Source organism: Salvia splendens, chromosome 8 (genome assembly GCF_004379255.2).
Source record: "Salvia splendens isolate huo1 chromosome 8, SspV2, whole genome shotgun sequence".
NCBI lineage: Eukaryota > Viridiplantae > Streptophyta > Magnoliopsida > Lamiales > Lamiaceae > Salvia > Salvia splendens.
Window position 1 is genome coordinate 26,029,836 of NC_056039.1, and position 22,522 is coordinate 26,052,357.

Genomic DNA, 22,522 nt, shown 5'->3' on the forward strand with positions numbered 1-22,522 from the left:
CAGAGAATAAAGTGGCTGACCATCTGAGTCGGATTTTCCATGGGGAAACGGACGAAGCTATACCTGATGCATTCCCAGAGGAGCATCTGTACTATCTAGGAAAATTTCCTAGACCTATCAGTTGGGAAATGATAATGGCGTTAGCAGGTCTAGGAGATTCTGAGAAAGGGAAATGTCATCTGAACACTGAGCCATGGTTCGCAGACCTGGCAAATTACTTGGTCACAGGGGAGGTGCCCAGTTCACAAGAAATTTCCCGGGCCCAGAAGATGAAGCTCAAAAGCGAGGCAAAATATTATTTCTAGGAAGATCCTTACTTGTGGAGGATGGGAGCTGACCAGGTGATCAGGAGATGTATCCCCGAATGGGAACAGAGGGACGTGCTTAATCATTGCCATGCATTGGCATGTGGAGGTCATTTTGGACCAAGGAAGACTGCGAGGAAAGTCCTAGACAGTGGATTTTATTGACCTACGTTACACAAGGATGCTTTTGAATTCTGTTAGAACTGTGAGAGATGCCAGCAAACAGGGGGAATTTCTAAAAGAGATGAAATGCCGCATGTCCCAGTAATCATTTGCAAAATTTTTGACGTCTGGGGAATGGATTTCATGGGCCCATTTCCATCTTCGTACGGAAATACATACATCCTTGTGGCTGTAGATTATGTTTCAAAATGGATAGAGGCCAAGGCTACTACGTCTTGTGAAGCCAAAGAGGTGGCTAAATTTTTTTGGGCTAGCATTTTCAACAGATACGGCGTGCCCTGAGCGATTATATCTGACCAAGGGACGCATTTCCGTAACCGAACCATAGAAACTTTGATGAGGAAGTACGGAGTCCACCACAGACTTTCCACCCCATACCATCCTCAGTCTAATGGGCAGGCAGAGATCTCCAACAGGGAGATAAAAGCGATACTGGAGAAGACGGTGAATCCGTCAAGGAAGGATTGGAGTAAGAGGCTTGGAGATGCATTATGGGCTTACAGGACAACATACAAAACGCCTATTGGGATGTCGCCCTACAGGATAGTGTTTGGCAAGATGTGCCACTTGCCCGTGGGAATAGAACATCGAGCATATTGGGCGGTCAAGGAGATCAATATTAGACCCCAATTCTGCGAGGAAGAGCGGAAATTGCAACTTCAAGAGCTGGAGGAACTAAGACTGGAGTCATATGAGTCTGCAATGTGGTACAAGGAGAAGACGAAGCTCTGGCATAACAAAAATCTCCGGGTCAAGGAACTACAAGTGGGTTAGAAGGTCCTCATTTTCTAATCCAGGCTCAAGCTGATGCCTGGGAAGTTGAAGTCCAAGTGGATCTGGCCATACACTATTGTTGGCCTTCGAGCAAACGGAGCTGTGGAAATCCAGGGCAGTGCCTCAAACTCTACTCCTTTCCTTATCAATGGTCATCGGGTAAAGGTTTTTAGGGACAATTATGAGTTGTGCGTAGTGGAGGAAGTGCTACTACGCGCACTCTCTATTATCACCTAAGTGGTCTAGAAAGGAGTGCTCTCGAAGAATTCCTGGGTCAGGTAAATGGGAATGCATTTTTAATCTATGTACTGACTCAGGGGATCTCGGGAGTACTCAATTGAAAGTGTAAATAGTTTAATTGCTTTTCAAAAAGTAAAAAATGCCAAACAAAGGAAAAAATTCTAATCTTCCAAAAATATTTTTGAAACATAAGACTCCTTAGGGAAATTGTTTTGTCACATGTGAATCCTTGACCTGGGAGTCTGGCGTTTCATTTTTGCTGATTTTTATCTAAGTGTGGTATTGCAGAGAGTAGCATTTACATGAGGCAGAGAAATTTTAGTTTGGGAGGGAAGTGGTGACGTTTCAAATTTCAAATTTTCACTTTATAGGAAAACGTACGGTTGCTTACGTCACGCCTGCAACCGTTCCATCCTTACCCAAAACGCCTATTTCCCTCCTTATTCCTTTATTTTCCAAACACCTAATTTTCTCTCACCCTAAAAAATCCCCAAATTCACTCTCGCCAAACCCACATTTCTCTTACCCTAATCGAAGTTTTTCTCCCAAGAATTTTGTTTAATTTTCAGATTCAGATCGTGGAGAACGCACTAAATGCAGGGACCCCCACCGCATCTGCCGATTCAAGTGCGGAAACGTTCATGGCAGAATTAATGCAGAAATTCGGCGGTGCAGAAGAGGCGATGAAAGCTTTCACCCTGTTCACGACGATGATGGAGAAAGCAGCACCCACCGCACCACCACCACCACAAATTCCGGCTGATTCGAAGACCCAACCCGTTGTTGTACATACAGTAGTCGAACCGTCCGCCAGCGCACCAAAGAAAGACGCCGCGTTAGGCGAAGAACAGGGACAGAAGGCGGATCAAGCTGCGGGGTTGGAGCAAATGGCGGTTGGTGATCAAGGTTTAGCACATGTCGTTGAGGGGGAAGCCCCTGTTATTTCTGCAAGTATGGGTGATGGGGAAACCCCTGTTGTTTCTATTGACGGTTTGATTGAGGAGGAAACCCCTGATGTTTCTGTTGAAGTGGCTCAGGGGGAGACCTATGTTGGTGTTTCGGAGGGGGGATCCCCTGTTATTTCTGAGAAGATTGTTGAGGGGGAAACCCCATAGAGGTTCTTGGGCGGTGAAGCCCTAATGTCTGATCCGATAGTTGCTGAGGGGGAAACCCCTGTCTACATTGAGGGGGGACCCCTATTTTGTCTGAAAGGTGGGGGACCCCCATCACTGATAATGTTTCGGAGCCCAAAGAGAGTGGGCTGAATTTAGTGATAGATCTGGACAAGATTCCGGCAGACGCAGACTCACCGGTGGTCAAGAGAGCGGCCAGGCGTAGGGCCCGACGAAACTTGAGTGACGAGATTGAAGAGCTGACTCTGCCCACGGAGGGGGAATATCTAGCCCCGGGAACGAAGGGCGAACGAGCGGAGATAGTCCCGGGATCTAGCAGGGATGCAGACGAAATAGAAGAATGTCGCCTGGCGGCAGAGCGAAAAAAGAAGGGCAAACATGCTGCTACTTCCCAGGTCAAGAAGTCCAAGCAGACTACCGGGGGCAAATCTGTTGATACAACACTCCCATCCCCGTGTCAGTGAAGAAGCCCGTGTCAGTATCGCAACCGAGTGAGAAAGATGAGGATAAGCCGGAGTCACCGGCCAGGAAGAAAGCAAAAGTGACCTGACCCTACGTACCACCCCAGTTTGGCTCCCGAGGGGGCCAAACCCCGAATTGAGACCCCCATTGTCAGCCAGGTCAAGGGGATTAGCTCATGTAGCTAGTGTGGAAACTTCTTCTAGGTCTGGGAAGGGAATGACAACAGAAGCTATAGAAAAAAATCCTTTGCCCCAGGAAACAAGTACCCCCAAGAAGGAATTAAAGACGCTTCCGCCAGGACTCAAGTATGCCTACCTAGAAGAGAACGAGAATTTCCCGGTAATCATCAACAGCGATTTGGCCGAGGAACAGGAAAGGGAGCTACTGGAGGAAATCAGAAAGACCAAGGAGGCAATAGGATGGACTCACTCAGACCAAGTCGGGATCAGTCCTGATCTTTGCATGCACCACATCAGGCTGGAGGAGGGTGCGATGGCCTGTAGAGACCGGCAACGCAAGCTGAATCTAAATATGAGAGAGGAAGTTTTGAAGGAAGTTTTGAAGCTGCTTTCGCTGGGAATCATCTACTCTATTCCAGATAGTGAATGGGTCAGCCCGGTTCACATAGTACCTAAAAAGTCAGGAATTCAAGTAGTTACGAATGATAGGAATGAATTGGTGCCTACCCGATTTGTCACTGGGTGGAGGATGTGCATCGATTACAGAAAACTGAATGAAGCAACTAGGAAGAATCATTTTCCCCTACCCTTCATTGATCAGATGCTAGAGAGGTTGGATGGGACGCAATATTTTTGTTTCCTTGACGGGTATAGTGGATACTTCCAGATCTATACCCCGAGGATCAAGAGAAGACTACATTTACGTGTCCCTTAAGCACGTATGCTTATAGAAGAATGTCGTTCGGACTGTGCAATGCGCCAGACACTTTTCAACGCTGTATGATGAGTATCTTCTCGGATCTACTAGAGGATTGTATTGAGATTTTTATGGATGACTTCACCGTATATGGGGACTCTTTCGAGTCCTGTTTAGCTAGCTTGGACGTAGTATTGAGGAGATGCCAGGAAAAGAGTTTGGTCATTAACTTCGAGAAGTGTCACTTCATGGTACCCAAGGGAATCGTCTTGGGGCATGTGGTTTCGGAGAAAGGCATACAGGTGTACCAAGCAAAGGTTGAAGTGATTTCGAAGTTGCCTTACCCAACGAATCAGAAAGAAGTCAGGGGATTCCTAGGGCATGCAGGTTTTTACAGAAGATTCATAAACGATTTCGCGAAGATTACCCAGCCGCTTACCAATCTGTTGCATAATGATGTTGATTTCATTTTCGACGAAGAGTGTAAGCAGGCTTTTCAATTATTGAAAGAAAAATTAGTATCTGCCCCTATTATCAGAGCGCCCGACTGGAGTCAACCGTTTGAGATAATGTGTGACGCGAGCGACTTCGCAGTGGGGCGGTGCTAGGACAAATGATTGATGGAAAAAATTACGTGATCTTCTATGCATCGAAGACACTCAACCAGGCCCAGAGAAACTATGACACTACGGAAAAGGAAATGCTGGCAGTCGTGTATTCATTTGAGAAATTTTGCCCATACCTACTAGGGTCGAGAGTGATAGTTTTCACCGACCACGTGGCTATCAAGTACTTGCTGACGAAGAAAGAATCCAAGCCAAGGTTAATCCGTTGGGTGTTGCTTTTGCATGAATTCGATTGGGAAGTCAGAGACAAAAAGGGGCAGAGAATAAAGTGGCTGACCATCTGAGTCGGATTTTCCAAGGGGAAACGGACGAAGCTATACCTGATGCATTCCCAGAGGAGCATCTGTACTATCTAGGAAAATTTCCTAGACCTATCAGTTGGGAAATGATAATGGCGTTAGCAGGTCTAGGAGATTCTGAGAAAGGGAAATGTCATCTGAACACTGAGCCATGGTTCGCAGACCTGGCAAATTACTTGGTCACAGGGGAGGTGCCCAGTTCACAAGAAATTTCCCGGGCCCAGAAGATGAAGCTCAAAAGCGAGGCAAAATATTATTTCTAGGAAGATCCTTACTTGTGGAGGATGGGAGCTGACCAGGTGATCAGGAGATGTATCCCCGAATGGGAACAGAGGGACGTGCTTAATCATTGCCATGCATTGGCATGTGGAGGTCATTTTGGACCAAGGAAGACTGCGAGGAAAGTCCTAGACAGTGGATTTTATTGACCTACGTTACACAAGGATGCTTTTGAATTCTGTCAGAACTGAGAGAGATGCCATCAAACATGGGGAATTTTTAAAAGAGATGAAATGCCGTAAGTCCCAGTAATCGTTTGTGAAATTTTTGACGTCTGGGGAATGGATTTCATGGGCCCATTTCCATCTTCGTACGGAAATACATACATCCTTGTGGCTGTAGATTATGTTTCAAAATGGATAGAGGCCAAGGCTACTACGTCTTGTGAAGCCAAAGAGGTGGCTAAATTTCTTAGGGCTAACATTTTCAACAGATACGGCGTGCCCTAAGCGATTATATCTGACCAAGGGACGCATTTCCGTAACCGAACCATAGAAACTTTGATGAGGAAGTACGAAGTCCACCACAGACTTTCCACCCCGTACCATCCTCAGTCTAATGGGCAGGCAGAGATCTCCAACAGGGAGATAAAGGCGATACTGGAGAAGACGGTGAATCCGTCAAGGAAGGATTGGAGTAAGAGGCTTGGAGATGCATTATGGGCTTACAGGACAGCATACAAAACGCCTATTGGGATGTCGCCCTACAGGATAGTGTTTGGCAAGATGTGCCACTTGCCCGTGGGAATAGAACACCGAGCATATTGGGCGGTCAAGGAGATCAATATGAGACCCCAATCCTGCGAGGAAGAGCGGAAATTGCAACTTCAAGAGCTGGATGAGCTAAGACTGGAGTCAAATGAGTCTGCAATGTGGTACAAGGAGAAGACGAAGCTCTGGCTTGACAAAAATCTCCGGTTCAAGGAACTACAAGTGGGTCATAAGGTCCTCCTTTTCCAATCCAGGCTCAAGCTGATGCCTGGGAAGTTGAAGTCCAAGTGGATCGGGTCATACACTATTGTTGGCCTTCGAGCAAACGGAGCTGTGGAAATCCAGGGCAATGCCTCAAACTCTACTCCTTTCCTTGTCAATGGTCATCGGGTAAAGGTTTTTAGGGACAATTATGAGTTGTGCGTAGTGGAGGAAGTGCTACTACGCGCACTCTCTATTATCACCTAAGTGGTCTAGAAAGGAGTGCTCTCAAAGAATTCCTGGGTCAGGTAAATGGGAATGCATTTTTAATCTATGTACTGACTCAGGGGATCTCGGGAGTACTGAATTGAAAGTGTAAATAGTTTAATTACTTTTCAAAAAGTAAAAAATACCAAACAAAGGAAAAAATTATAATCTTCCAAAAATATTTTTGAAACATCAGACTCCTTAGGGAAATTGTTTTGTCACATGTGAATCCTTGACCTGGGAGTTTGGCGTTTCATTTTTACTGATTTTTATCTAAGTGTGGTATTGCAGAGAGTAGCATTTACATGGGGCAGAGAAATTTTAGTTTAGGAGGGAAGTGGTGACGTTTCGAATTTCAAATTTTCACTTTATAGGAAAACGTACGGTTGCTTACGTCACGCATGCAACCGCCTGCAACCGTTCCATCTTTACCCAAAACGCTTATTTCCCTCCGTATTCCTTTATTTTCCAAACACCTAATTTTCTCTCACCCTAAAAAATCCCCAAATTCACTCTCGCCAAACCTACATTTCTCTTACCCTAATCGAAGTTTTTCTCCCAAGAATTTTATGTAATTTTCAGATTCAGATCACGGAGAACGCACTAAATGCAGGGACCCCCACCGCATCTGCCGATTCAAGTGCGGAAACGTTCATGGCAGAATTAATGCAGAAATTCGGCGGTGCAGAAGAGGCGATGAAAGCTTTCACCCTGTTCACGACGATGATGGAGAAAGCAGCACCCACCGCACCACCACCACCACAAATTCCGGCTGATTCGAAGACCCAACCCGTTGTTGTACATACAGTAGTCGAACCGTCCGCCAGCGCACCAAAGAAAGACGCCGCGTTAGGCGAAGAACAGGGACAGAAGACGGATCAAGCTGCGGGGTTGGAGCAAATGGCGGTTGGTGATCAAGGTTTAGCACATGTCGTTGAGGGGGAAGCCCCTGTTATTTCTGCAAGTATGGGTGATGGGGAAACCCCTGTTGTTTCTATTGACGGTTTGATTGAGGAGGAAACCCCTGATGTTTCTGTTGTAGTGGCTCAGGGGGAGACCTATGTTGGTGTTTCGGAGGGGGGATCCCCTGTTATTTCTGAGAAGATTGTTGAGGAGGAAACCCCATAGAGGTTCTTGGGCGGTGAAGCCCTAATGTCTGATCCGATAGTTGCTGAGGGGGAAACCCCTGTCTACATTGAGGGGGGACCCCTATTTTGTCTGAAAGGTGGGGGACCCCCGTCACTGATAATGTTTCGGAGCCCAAAGAGAGTGGGCTGAATTTAGTGATAGATCTGGACAAGATTCCGGCGGACGCACACTCACCGGTGGACAAGAGAGCGGCCAGGCGTAGGGCCCGGCGAAACTTGAGTGACACGGAGGGGGAATATCTAGCCCCGGGAACGAAGGGCGAACGAGCGGAGATAGTCCCTGGGTCTAGCAGGGATGCAGACGAAATAGAAGGATGCCGCCTGGCGGCAGAGCGAAAAAAGAAGGGCAAACATGCTGCTACTTCCCGGGTCAAGATGTCCAAGCAGACTACCGAGGGAAAATCTGTTGATACAACACTCCCATCCCCGTGTCAGTGAAGAAGCCCGTGTCAGTATCGCAACCGAGTGAGAAAGAGGAGGATAAGCCGGAGTCGCCTGCCAGGACGAAAGCAAAAGTGACCCGACCCTACGTACCACCCCAGTTTGGCTCCCGAGGGGGCCAAACCCCGAATTGAAACCCCCCTTGACCAAGTAACTTTACTCTCAGTTTTTTTCTTTATTTTCTTTCTGTTTTTAGATGTTTATATGTTTGCTGTTTGTGATTGTGCTTTTGTGTTTGTTATTCCAGCATGCCTTGTGATGTATATATTTGTCTGTGTATTTTTTATGTGTCTTCTGCCACTTAGCCCAATTTTGGTCTAAGTGTGAGAAGTTTGAGTTTCTTTTGGGCATGTTTTGGTTTATAGCTGTTGTGCTTTCTCCCACTTAGCCCGTTGCTCGGTCTAAGTGTGAGAAGTTTGTTTTGTTTATGAGTGTCTGTTGTTATATGTTTCGTGGTTGTCTGTCTTGTACTCCCCTGTTTCCCCCCTTCACTATGATAGCTTGGGGACAAGCGTGAGTGAAGTGGGAGGGGGATGGAGTCGTACAGTTGTGTTTTAATGTGAATAGGTGTCTTTAGGTCTAGTTTTTTTTTGTGTCGCGTGAGCTAGTGAATATAATAAGACAAGATTCTCTTAGTAAGAGCAATTGAAGATAGGATGCATGTCAACTTTGAGGCCTGTTTCCTTAATAAGCTGAAGTCGGTTTGAATGAAGTAAGGACGATAGAGGATACCTTAGATAACCTAGTTGTGAAGCCCCTCTATAAGAGTGAGTTATAAGCCGAAACTTTGTGAGCTAACTTGTATAAAAAGGGGCCGAAACAAAAAAATGGGTTCAGGAGGTATAATCTGGTCGAAGTCCAGGAAATGAGGTATAAGCTGGACAAAGTCCATGGGAGGAATAAAATAAAAATTTCAGAGGTATAAGCTGGACTGAGAAGTTTGAGTTTCTTTTGGGCATGTTTTGGTTTATAGCTATTGTGCTTTCTCCCACTTAGCCCGTTGCTCGGTCTAAGTGTGAGAAGTTTGTTTTGTTTATGAGTGTCTTTTGTTATGTGTTTCGTGGTTGTCTGTCTTGTACTCCCCTGTTTCCCCCCTTCACTATGATAGCTTGGGGACAAGCGTGAGTGAAGTGTGAGGGGGAGGGAGTCGTACAGTTGTGTTTTAATGTGAATAGGTGTCTTTAGGTCTAGTTTTTTTTGTGTCGCGTGAGCTAGTGAATATAATAAGACAAGATTCCCTTAGTAAGAGCAATTGAAGATAGGATGCATGTCAACTTTGAGGCATGTTTCCTTAATAAGCTGAAGTCGGTTTGAATGAAGTAAGGACGATAGAGGATGCCTTAGATAACCTAGTTGTGAAGCCCATCTATAAGAGTGAGTTATAAGCCGAAACTTTGTGAGCTAACTTGTATAAAAATGGGCCGAAACAAAAAAATGGGTTCAGGAGGTATAACCTGGACGAAGTCCAAGAAATGAGGTATAAGCTGGACAAAGTCCAGGGGATGAATAAAATAAAAATTTCGGAGGTATAAGCTGGACGAAGTCCAAGAAAATATGGTAGCAAAAGAGAAATTCCTAAGGGCAGGAAGCAATAGTAACCTGACCCAGGAAGTGAAAAGAAGAACTATAGGAAGGAGAAACTCTCATAACCCGACGCATCACTGGTGTAACATTGACTTAAGAGTAATTCGATCTTAACATCCCTGGTGAGGATTGAGTGATCGAGTGAATCCAACAATTGGGAAGTCAATATGCTATCTTGACGAACTAACAGACCAATTAGGTGGAAGTAGGAAAGGGGAGGATTTGGAGACTGTAGACGAATCAGATAGACCTTAAGCTTGTGGGGACGGCTGCCCAAAAGTTGAAGCTAGTTCATGCCTTTGTGTTTTTCTTTAAGTGTTTATTTTTTTTTGTGAGTGTGTAGTATGTTTAGGTCTAGGAGTTTGTGTTTTGTTTGTAGAGTCGGTCATAGGATAATCATGGATTAAAATTCGCCTTATTTCTTTTTTCTTGTCTTTCATACTTGAGAACAAGTATTGTTTAGGTGTGAACAGTTTGATACGGCTAATTTCATGCATTGATTAAGGGGTTGAATTCATATATTTACGGGGTCTAACACACCTTTTTAAGCCAGGTGTGTAGAAAGTTCGCCAAGTCCAGGAAAAAGAGAAGGACGCTTGCATGGCGCAAGGAACTGGCGAGAAAAGTGAGCAATATGAAAAAAATGGCTAGACGGAGGAGATCACGGATGCTGAAGGGCAGAATAGAGATTTCTGCGAAGGCTTCTAGAAGATCAACCCTGCACCTATATAAAGAAGAGAACATGCAATTAAAAGGGGAGAGTTCGTTCCGGGGTTTCTAGGCACTTAGGCCTTGTAGCTCTCAGCTTACACACACTTCTACACACTTTGGTTTTTTATTTTTCCGGGAACCAGATGGGGTTTCGGGTTTCGTTTGCTGTTGGTTTGCTGTGTAACACCATCCTCACGAAGGGCGAAGATACAATTATTTGTTTTCGTTTTATTTTGCTGACGTGAATTTCACCGAGCTTCGCCGTTCGAAGCTCGGCTTTGTTTCCTGTTGAATTCTCGTGACTTTATGCAATTTCTGTTTTCAGATATGGCAATGTTGATTTCGAGCATGAATGATGTTTTTTGTAACACCCCGAAAAATAAAGGAGAGAAAAAAAATCAAATTTATCTAATTAAATCTTTTCCTGTTGACTCACCAAGTCAATAATTCAAAGATAATTAAAGATTCTACAAAGATTTTCCTCATCCGTGATATGATTTTCCTCCTCCGTGATCTGCAAATAAATATCAAACAGATCCAAATTATCAAAATATAATGCGGTTTCTCCCATATCTCCGCTCCCTAAAATCTCTCCAACAAACAAAATCCCCACATAATCTATTATATAACCATCCCCACACGTACGTTTTTCACCTTTCATAAATCTGAGAAAAAGTAGAGTAGAGATCCGCGAGGGATAGAGAAGCAAAGGCAGATTCTTCGCTGCATAAGGTAAACCCCAAGGTCTCAAGTTCCCTTGTTTGATTTCACAAGTTCCATATGCATTAGTACACCACATACCCAACATCTTTTCCCTCTGAAATTGCCTCAAATTTTTACATCTCATGAAAGTTGAAAACCGATCTCCGAATTGAATGAATCAAAGCAAAATGAATTAAAGAATCGCACTTTAATCCATAGAATAAAAAAAACAAACTCATCTGCGGTGTTAATCGGGGTTGTTTCGGGGGTGGAAAAGGAGCTGTCGAAGCCGACGGACAACTCCGGTAGCGGTGGCTGAACTGGAAAGAGAGGAGGGCAACGACGGTGATCGGTGTTGGCGGTGGAACCCGAGAGAGATAGACGGAGGGCCACGACGGTGAATCGCCGCGCGCACAGCAGCAGTGACGGCAGTGAATTTCGGCAGCTTTGGGCGGTGACTACTGGAGCAGTAGAGAACCAGAGAGATAAAAGGAAGAAGAGAGGGATTGGAAAGTTGAGGCAGAGAGAGAGAGTTGCGTGTTGATGGTGGGAGCATATGAACTAATCTCTATTTCTTTTCTTTAGTTTAATAAATGTGCTGGGCCTCTTAACTGTAATAAATATGTGTTTTGGTTATTTAGATTGTTGGGCTTCTTTAGTAAATAGAATTTGGGTTTTCAGTTAGTTTATTCTACGCGATAGGTTGGAATATGTTAACCTCGGACTGTAGACAAAGAAGTAATTGAACCCACTGTGTGCGAGAACTTTGAATTCGTTTTATGAAAACCATGGATAAAATAATACGAGCACACATGTAGGATGCATGCATTCTAATTAGATGTTTTCTTGAGTTGATGAGTTTATTATTTTATTTCAAAAGGGTTTTCTTTCGCAAGCGAGTAAGGCGAAGTGAGAGTTTTCAAGTTAAGAATATTAAGAGAACGAGGTGGGCTTTCTTTTTAAATAAGGGCAATGCCCTAAGTATATTTTTATGTGAAAATGATATGAATATTTGTCATGTCGTGTTTTGTTTTATTCTATGGAACCTATCTGATGTGGCTTCTGCCATCAATGGATAATCGAATTCGGGTCTGTCTAGGGAGTGAGTCCCTATTCAGGCTAGTGTACACCTATGGAGATCGTGAGCCGTCTTTTGGGTCGGCCGGTCTAGTGACTTGGAATGTGGCCACATTCCTTGTCATCAATGGATCAGATATGGTAGACATCTATGGGAAAATGACTGCGCAGTCACGAGTTTTTACAATGGAAATGATTTTAGTGTCTTGGGCGATTTCTAAAGTTAAAACCCCAAGGTCACTCAATGGTGGCATGATAAATACTTTTTATAAAATGTTTTCGGCATGAGTCCACTGAGTGCATCAAGTACTCAGCCCTGCATTTCTTTTAAAAAATGTGCAGGTTGAGCGTGACGGGTGTGGTGGGTGTTGAGCAAGACCATTGAAGAAATTTAAGTGTCTAGAATGTGTCATGTCTTCACACGTGGCATATTCCTTCTCTCAAATGCTTCCGCTAAGTAATTGTCCTTCTTTTGAGTTCTTGTATCGCTGAGATAATATTCTTTTTGAGTTGTGGATTGTTGAGATACTCTGATTTTATTCGAGCTATTCCCATTTGTTTTGATCGAGTTGTGTTGTTTTCCCCTTTCTTCTCCGCTTCTTTAATCCTTCTCTAGTCGCGATCAACCGTGTTTTCTATCCTTATAAAATGCAGGCGTGACATTTTTATTTCTGCGTTTGTGGTTGTTTACTCGATTGGATGCTTTTCGCATTTGCTTGTTGATTTGAAGTAAAATCGTTGAGGATTGTGGCGGATCTGAACAGAATCAGAGTTCAGGGAGTTGATTTTGGTTGTTGTTGGATTCAGATTGCTTGGATCCGGAGTGGATTAAGCATCCGACGTCTGGATCTGAAACAGAGTTGATCGTGATTGATGCCTAATTTTCGTGTTTTCATTTCATTCCGTCTAGTATATGTAGATCTGTTTTATTTTCGGCTATTTGCAAGTTTCCGACGTCCGAACTTTTACATTCTGTTCGAATCTGGATATGTGCTCTATTTTCTTCATGTTCGCGTTTGATTCGGGTAATGAGATGCTCGCCGTTGTTAGTTAAATTCTTAGTTTGTTATTTGCAGCTTTTATTACGTACTTGCTATTTCTGGAACATGGTCCCCACTGTTTACTCGCTTTCTGTCTAGCTATATTAGGAAGTTGTTCGCCCGGTCTAGGAAGTTAGTTTAATATCTCGTATGTATGAGGATGTTCGATGTTAGCATGATGTTTTCAGTTTCCTAGGTCTAGTGTTTAACTCGTTCCTAGGTCTAATAGTAGTTATACCTCAACCCAAAATTTGCATGGCAGCAGTCATTCACCCTTCCAGAGTCTTCCAAATGCTTTCTTACGCGTCCATCTTCGTGGGATCGACCCCTGCTTCCCTATACTAATTCATAGTATAGCGGGTTGAGGGTTTTTTTTAATGCGGAATTTGTGTGTCCAACGACTGAGACTTCTGAGATCCTCCGAGTTCCTAGACCTTGTGATCTAGCGGATTCTCTAGTTTGAGAAGCTTAACCTAGCATAAAAGCACACACAAGTGAGAACCGCACCTATCACGAACGTAAGAAACACCTAATCTATCATGCATCTAGGGCTGGGGAAAAATGTCGAAATACCGAAATACCGGCCTTATAGTACCGAAAATACTAAATTTTTGGTATACCGTGATTTTCTGTACGATATGATACTTTACCGAAAGATTTCGGTAAAGTAACGGTATGAATTTTCATATACCGCTTCATACCGAAATTCGGTATATACCGTAAATTAAGGTATATACCATAAAATATAAATATAATTATATAAAAAATATATTTCATATATTTTAAAATTATAAAATTATTTTGAATTTAATTATAATTATGAATAAAATATATTTAATATATTTTTTTTAATTATAAAATATAAATAATATTTTAAAAACTTAAATTATCTATTTTCATTGATGTTGAAATTAAGGTATACCGCAAAAGTACGGTATATCGAACTTTGGTACAGAATACCGAAAATGAGGTACGACATCAGTATGGAAATCGGTCATATCGAAAATATGGTATACCGAAAATTTTGGTAAGGTAAAGGTATGATTTTTTTGTATACCGAATTTATAATAAGGTATACGGTATGATGGTTTCGGTAAGGTATATCGTACCTACCCACCCCTACATGCATCAACCAAATACTAAGACCCGAAGGAGGAGACTCTAAAACATGGATACCTTTATGAAAGTTGTATGCGTAATGTGTCAGAAAGTCAACAACGAAATTTCCTTCCCTGTGCACGTGACGGAGCACCACTGAGTCAAACTCATGTAACAAACTCTGCACTTTACGTACTATAGATCTGCGATTGATGGTCACTTCAAAGTTCCTCACAATCATGGACACACCAGTGAAACTATTACTCTCCACCTCCAACTTTCGAATACCCATATTCTTTTCCAACTGTAGCCCATGAAATAAGCATCAAATTTCAGCAGTCAAAATAGAACACACTCCAATATTAGCAACAAAACCATACCTCCAAGATCCTGTAGTATCACGGATGAGACCACCACCAAAAGCATGTCATGATCCTCCCTCTAGCGATGCGTTAATATTGAGCTTAAGGATATCCGGTAGAGGGGGCAACTGACAAAAGTGGGTAGTCGAGCTACTCCAATGGCTGTATCGTTTGCCATTTTAGCTTCTTCCACCGTCTTTGCTATACTAACAATCTGAATCATGCTCTCTATCAGGCTAATTCTCTCTCCTTTAAAGATGAAGTCACATCGCCTTTTTCAAATTTGCCAGCAGCCTACTCCATATACCGTGCACCATTTGACTCCACTTCCTAACAAGATTTTTAAGCTGATATTTTGAATAATCCAATCCGTCACATTTAAGGCCACATCAAAAAAACCTCTCCTCCATATCTCATAAGTCATTCCTTCCCATATCCTTTTTGCGTGGATGCAATCTCGTAGCATATGTAGAGCAGTCTCCTCTTCACAACCACACATGCTACACATAGCTGACGGAGAAATATGTCTTCTTGCTCTCTCCGCATTTGTTAGGATCCCATTATTCAGGAGCAGCCAAAAAAAAGTTTTAATCCTTTGTGGTCCGTACCAGCTCCAAATTCTCTTCCATAGTAAGAAGATCTGTGACCTCTATCCTTCCACCAGAACATTATAAGCAGATTTGATAGAAAACATACCAGATGATGAAAGACCCCAAAAACCAATCTTTATTTGTACTGAAATTATGGTAAGTATGACATGCATGTAAATCAAAAACGGAGTATTTATTTGAACTATGGTAAGTCGAAATTATGCTAAGTCAAACATGTGGAATAAAACGTGGGATAAAGATATTTGGGCTTTGACTATGGGTTAAAAGGAATTTATATGGGGCCCAATGAAGTTATTTCGGATCACCTAATCATAATGTGTGGGCTCTTACAAAAACTAAAAACTAACATAACGTATTTATTTCGGGCCACTGCAACCACTACTTTCATTGAACTTTATTGTGTGGAAAGTGGAAACCACTAAACCAGCAGTTACTATTAGTTTCAAAATCTACAAAATTATCAGTATATTGAAAAGGTATATTTAATAAATAAGGAAGGACGAGAAATTTTGGAAATTTGAAAAGAAATTGTTTAGATTTATGCAAAAGGGAAAAATAGAGAGTTCTAATTTGCAAAGCAGATGTCAAAATATAACACGACAATATTTGAAGATACTGCTTGGTATAATAGAATGTAATGATATTTTTATTTTTATTCTATTCTTTTGTTTGACAAGTTTTTCTTTAGGAATTACTATTCCATTTAGACGGAAATATCTATTCTTTCCATTTAGCTAAAGAATGGTCATTCCTTTCCGTTCTCTTTCTTATTTTAGATTTTATAAAATTAAACAATATATTATGTTATTTTTTTCTGTCCACAAAAAATAGTCTCATTTTGACACTTTGGGATATCCAAAAAAATAGTCTTATTTCATAAAATGGAATATTTATCTTATATACTTTATCCATTTTTTCTCATTTCTCTATACATACTTTTTTTTCTTTTTATCTCTCTTACTTTAACTACTTTTTTTTCTTCTTATTTCTTACTTTATTCCTTTACACATGAGACTATTTTTTATGGATGGAGGTAGTATTATATTTCAATTCAATATCATCTCAATTTTATTATTTTTAGATTTAATAACAAGACTAACATTTAAAATTTTTAATAATCTAAAAAAAAATTTAAACACTATATACACTTTCACATAATGCGCGCGTGCACACGACACACAATATGATTCAAAATTTTTGGTGAAATAATTTTTGAACATAATTGATTTTTCGGTGTAATAAGCATATTAATTATTAACATTTCATTCCATTTTTTTCCGTTCTCTTCCTATATTATTTGTAGGTACCAACCATATATAGAAATGAAATCAACCAATAAATAGCAATTTCATTGCTTTTGTCTTCCTTGTTGCTACCAAGCAAAAGAATAGAATCATTCCATTCTCATGTTAGTTCCATTCTTTTCTTATTCCACTTAACATACCAAGAAGGGCTTAAATATCTAACACACACAAAGGAACAACATAGTCCATGACTTGGTCTAATATAGTCCATAAGCCTACACAATGAGAAATGTTTCACAAGACACAACTCTTAAGGGCCAAAATACCCTTTTTTCACACAGTTTTCAATCGACCATTTAGGCATTTTTGGTAATATATGAGTACTTAATATTGAAATCGAGTCTAATGAAAATTTCAACTGAGAAAAGAGTCTTATTATTCCAAATCCAAGCATATATACAAGAAAACAAAGACCTCTGATTTCTCGAAGCATTCATTTCCTATCCACAAGTGGATATCTAATTAAGCTGATGCATCAGCTTTGCAAACAGGAAGATCATTCTCAAAGTTTGGAGGAATGTTAAGAATCGGATTACGCTCGAAGAAATTCACCGGCTTAAGATCGAAGCTCGAAGACACGGTGGGCATAATGGGGAAGTCTTCTTGGCATGGAACATGATGGAACCCTAATGTGTACCACACTACAATATCCTTCTTCTCTATGCTCCTATCCCTGCATCATCGACGAGGGACACGCATAATGTTCGCCCATGGCAAAACCCACCCCGCTCGTATGCAATAGCTTTCAAACAAACACAAGCTTTGTCCACTATTTAAAAACTCATTTTGACTCTGCACGAGTTTTAAGAAATTGATTGACTTTCTAGAGAAAAGTAAAGGCAGAAAAGTGAGTGGAACGTGGGACCAATTTTTATATTGGTTTTATAATGGATTATGAGTGTAAAAAGTTATTAGAATATGAGGTCTGTATACCAAAAGACGAAAAAAAGTAAATAGTTATTTAAATCGTGGACAACTAAAATGACAAAATTGTTTTTTAAATGGTGGACAGAGGAAGTATATGTACCTGTTAGACCACACTTGTAGAGTGTCGTCGCCATGGCTCTGGCTGACGAACGCGCCCCCGGCCCATTGCTCGGAGGTGTTGTAAGGCGTGACCCAGATCTGGTTGTTGGTGAAGGCGCCCCGCTGCTGCGGAGGATCTTTGGGATCAAGGAGATTGGCTGCGGTGCCACTGGGGACGAGCTTGTACCCAACGGGGTTTCCCACCCTCGTCTTCTTGGTAGGGTTTACGATGTGGAACTCGGACGGATCGTGGAGATTGATCTTGACTTGGGCATCTTTCTCCGTCTTGGCCACCTTCCTCACGGCTTTCAAGTAGCTCATCCGGGGGGACTCTGCCGGTGAGGCGTACTCACGTTGGAGATTGACTTTGACGAAGGAGTTGTTGGCGCCGTCGACGTCCATGTCAAGGTAGAAGGTGATAAAGTGGTCGTGGATGACACCGATCACGTTCTCGGACAAGAGTGTGCCGTAGAGGTCCTCTTCATTGTTAACTTGGTTGGTGTTGGAATAAGTAGAGCCTTTCACCATCAGTATTCCACTTAGCCCAACCTAGTACGATCAAAATATTATACGCCGTTCAGTTGTCATGTTTAATTATGACCAGAAAGTCATGTCCAATCTTATTTGTAGAGAATATTAAAAAATATATCAAATTTTAGTTATGAAAGTTTGAGAAAATCGGGTTTATAGGCTACTTTGCCACTAAAATAACGAAAATGTACCAATTTTATTATCTCTTCCATAAATGGGAAAAATGCCACCATGGTTGGCGTGTCTATAAGTAAAAACGCCAACATAGTTGGCGTTTTATAATGTCGTCGTATTTTTTCCAAATACAGTTAAGTTAAAACACGCCAACCAACATTGGCGTGTTACGTGAAAAAACGCCAACTATGTTGGCGTGTTATATACTTTGCTTTTCTAAAAAACGCCTGCGTTTTATACTTTGCTCTTCCCATCACCAACATTACTTCTGATTGAACTATCCCCTCTCTCACTAGAAACCCCCTCCACCACCACACCACTCAATTCTCCAACTTTCCCATCAACATTCACAATTTCCTTGTTGGATTAGTACTATCTGAAGAATTAACACCATCAACAAACAAATTCTTGTTTTCACCAAAAGGGGTGGAGCTAGAATTTGAACTATCCTCTCTCTCACTAGAAACTCCCTCCACCACCACACCACTCAATTCTCCAACTTTCTCATCAAAATTCACAACTTCCCACAGTTGGTACTATCCGAAACATTAACACCATCAATAAATAGATTCTTGCTATTACCAAAAGGGGTGGAGCTAGAATTTGCAGTTAGCAAACTACCTTCGCTCTCCGCCGCCACGTCAGCAGCAACAGCTGGAGATGAAGAAGAAGAAGAAGAAGAAGAAGAAGAAGAATTGCCACCGCCCACAAAGCTTTCATCCATTGAGATTGAATTTATCATATCCGAAGAAGCGTGCCTGAATGCTTCGGAGCTCTCCACACCGAGATTCTGGGCGCTCAAATGAATGGAAGCGGGGTGAAGCAGAAGATGACGGAGATGATTAATCGTGAAGAGGAGGAGACCAAGAACTGGGTTTCACAGAGAAGCTTTTTTGCTTCTCCATAACTGAATTTGCTTCTCCATAAAAACGCCAATGAAGGTGGCGTGTTTCAGAAAAGACGCCAGCGAGGGTGGCGTATTTCAGTAAAAAGGCCAATCAGGTGGGTGTCTCTTATAAAAACGCCAATCGGGTGGGCGAGTCAATACAGAATGAGTGTTTTCATCGGCAAAAAATTGAAGGAAAGAGCGAAGTATAAAACGCCAACATGGTTGGCGTTTTTTCACATAACACGCCAACCAAGTTGGCGTGTTTTAACTTAACTGTATTTGGAGAAAATACGACTAAAATACGACGACATTATAAAACGCCAACTATATTGGCGTTTTTACTTATAGACACGCCAACTATGGTGGCGTTTTTCCCATTTATGGAAGAGATAACAAAATGGGTACATTTTCGTTATTTTAGTGGCAAAGTAGCCTATAAACCCGATTTTCTCATGAAAATTCTTGATTATCAAATTGATCAATCAGTTATAGGTGCAATAAAGAAGTTGAATGGAGAAATTGGTTTCCTTTTTGTGACGCTTTTAACATCTCTAATTTGATAATGCTTTCCTAGTTAAAAAGCCAACAAAGTTAAAAAGATTCGTTATGTCATTTTCAACAATAGCACCTAGTTTATGGACAAGTCTAGATCAAAGTATATTCAAAAAAGTATTTTGGCCCATTCCTAATCAAAAGGTATAAAATTTTTGGCACCACATAAATAATACAAGATGATGAGTGTATTTTCCAACTAGCGAAAAGGATTGATAGAGAAAATTAAACCAAGTATAGCAACAAGTGCACTCCTACTTACCTTGATCCTAATTAGTCCATCGGTTTGGAACTCCCAGTCCACAATGTAGTCGTAGTTGGCTACCGACGCCGCCATACGCACCACCAGTGTCACCTTTGGTCTGACCTCCCGAATCTTCAGGACCGTTTAGTAGAGAAGATACATAAAGAAAAATATGATAAGAAGACACATTTTAAGATTATATTAGGTCAGATAACTTATAGATAGATGAAATAATTGGAAAAAGTAATTGCGACATTTTAAAACAGTACCTCCATTCCGGTGATGGGGCTCTCAGCGTGCCTCCACGCTATGTCCCCTGCATAGCTCTCAAACACACAAACCATGCTAGACCGAACATATGGCGTCCCATCGGCCGCAGCAAACACGCCATCCATATAATAGGCATTTCTTGGGCAGTCGTTAAGCGGGTCGAGGGGCATGGCCTGCAGCCCAAACCCGTATTCCCCTGCATCCATATACGTCTTGAAGTACCAAGCATCCGTGGGGTCCATATACGGCACAAAGAGCTCGGATGTGAGTCCTTTGTACATAACATTTCTCATCTCGCCCGTCCCAGGGTCGAGGACCATGGCCCTTGAGATGATGACACCTGCCCTCGGGTCGGGTTTGAGGTGAAATTCCCAGTTTGCCCACTTGACCAAATGGTTGTCCTCCACCGTGAAGCTCGGGCCCTTTGGTTGCTCGAGCGATATGGGATTCACTAGCCGTTGGTACGAATTTTGAGCCGCGAAACGATAATCGGTGTTGGCTGCATTCGGAATGGGTACGTCTCTGCCCTTCTCTGTGATTTCTAATATCTCGTGGGTGTCGAGATCGACGACGACGGTTAGGCCTTCGATTGGCCTCATGTAGAAGTTTGCGGTGCCTTCGGTGGTGTAGCATTGGACTTTTACCAACCTTCTGTTCTCCTCATTTTTGCCTGATCAATATATCATAATAATCAACCCAAAATTGAAGAAAAATTACGATAACTTATCTATGATTCATGATGTATAACAAATGAACCAGTCACTCGTCACGTCATTTTTGGAAAGTTTTAAATCTAATTTGTGGCCTAAAACTAAAAATACAATCCAAAATTCAAATCATGAATTTAATTCGTGTGAGCATCATCATTGTTAATGTCTTCGTATATATGGTATACAATCAAATTATAGGAATAATAACTTGCAAATTACCAAGTTTTGGCCTAATTTTGAAGATATTGCCGGTATACTACTAATATACTTGTAAAAAAATTACTACATTTTACAATTAAGAATGATTTACCCCAAGTCCGTTCTTATATGACATGGCTGAATTTTGGCATCTCGAATATTCATTCATATTGTCATATCAGCATCAATCTAATTGAAAAATTAAGCTATATTAATATTACTAGTGGAATCATTGTACATACGGTCTCAGTGCCACTCTAGGTAACACATTTTTTTTTGAATATCTCACTCTAAATGACACCTTTCTAAATATAGAAACATTAGTTCCTCAATTTTTTTTCTCGCTTACTTTATTCTATCAACTTTACTCACAAAACAACACTACATAAAATCTCGTACCGAATTAGAAATGTTCCACTTAAAGTGGGACGGAGAGTATGTAAAACAAAAAATTGTCAATTCCATAATTTTCGAACTAAAATTCGAAAGTCATTAAATGTGGCAACAATAACAATCACCTTTTCATTTTTCTGAATTATTAATATTTTTTCAATAATTTTGGAACTATTCTAAGGTGGTAAAATAGGAGACGGCAGCCACTTACCGAACCACCCAGTGGAAAGAGGCAGGCAGGCGAGGTCCTCCAAATCGACGCCACGCGCCACCACCGTCCGATTGAAATCAGCGCTGGCGAGCGGGGCCCACGTCGCCGACGTCATGTCCTCCACCGTCATGGTCGGGTACCCCGAGGCCCGGCCGGCTTCGTGGCGGACCACCTCGCCGGAGCCGACGTCCGCCGTCAGCACGAGGGTCTCCCCACCGGCGCGCGCCACCACGGCGGCCTTCCGCGGTGGCAGGGGGTTCCCCTTCCTCCACCGGAGCACCGCCTGCTTCTCGGGCTCCTCGAGGACTACGGAGTGGAGGGCGTAGGCTTTGTTTGTGAAGAAGTGGTGGTTCTGGATTATGTGTTTGACACGGTGGATCTCCGTCACGGTGAGGGGGTCGAGAGGGTGGTGGGGGACGGCGGCGGAGTGGCGGCGGGGGGTGTGGTGTGTGGGAGTTTGGAGGAAAGCAGGTGTCTTGCGATTTTTGGAGGGGTCGGCCTTGTGGGAGGGCGGCGATGAGAGGATGGAGAGAGTGAAGAGTGTGAGTAGGACGGCGGAGAAGAGGAGCAACACACTTCTTGCATCCATTTTCCCCCTGTGTTTTTGTTAGAATAGTGATTGATATGTCTTATATATACATATATATTCAAGTGCGTTTGTTAAAAGAGAAAACCCATTTAGTCTATATATCTCATATCGATTGCTTTTATGGCTAATGTGGAAAATTGAGTCCTTAACAATTGACTCCTTTAAGGGTCAACGTCCTCGTTGGTCACTGCTAGTTCTTTACCAGACTACCACTTTGAGTTCTCATTGGTCACGACTAGTTCTTTGTCTGGCCATCACTCCGAGTCACCCCAAACGTACCCATTGATCACATCGACTTCTTT

The 22,522-nt window shown here is 42.2% G+C and overlaps 1 protein-coding gene across 1 annotated transcript; it reads right to left on the reverse strand.

The window, feature by feature from the left end:
* Positions 1–16,785: 16,785 nt before the first annotated feature.
* LOC121745155 (primary amine oxidase-like) lies at positions 16,786–22,241 on the reverse strand. The gene is made up of 5 exons (XM_042138953.1): positions 21,632–22,241; positions 20,119–20,789; positions 19,868–19,981; positions 17,461–18,008; positions 16,786–17,106 (listed from the first exon to the last, which is right to left on the reverse strand). Exons 1-5 carry the CDS (start codon positions 22,218–22,220, stop codon positions 16,896–16,898), a joined length of 2,133 nt encoding a protein of 710 aa, XP_041994887.1. The 5' UTR covers positions 22,221–22,241; the 3' UTR covers positions 16,786–16,895.
* Positions 22,242–22,522: the final 281 nt, after the last annotated feature.

Excerpts from the sequence above, each read along its gene's own strand:
- LOC121745155 (XM_042138953.1), bottom strand. The coding sequence starts at position 22,220 with ATGGATGCAAGAAGTGTGTTGCTCCTCTTCTCCGCCGTCCTACTCACA. Across the intron at positions 20,790-21,631 it reads TCTTTCCACTGGGTGGTTCG|GCAAAAATGAGGAGAACAGA; the intron begins GTAAGTGGCTGC and ends TATATTGATCAG. Across the intron at positions 19,982-20,118 it reads GCCCCATCACCGGAATGGAG|ATTCGGGAGGTCAGACCAAA; the intron begins GTACTGTTTTAA and ends ACGGTCCTGAAG.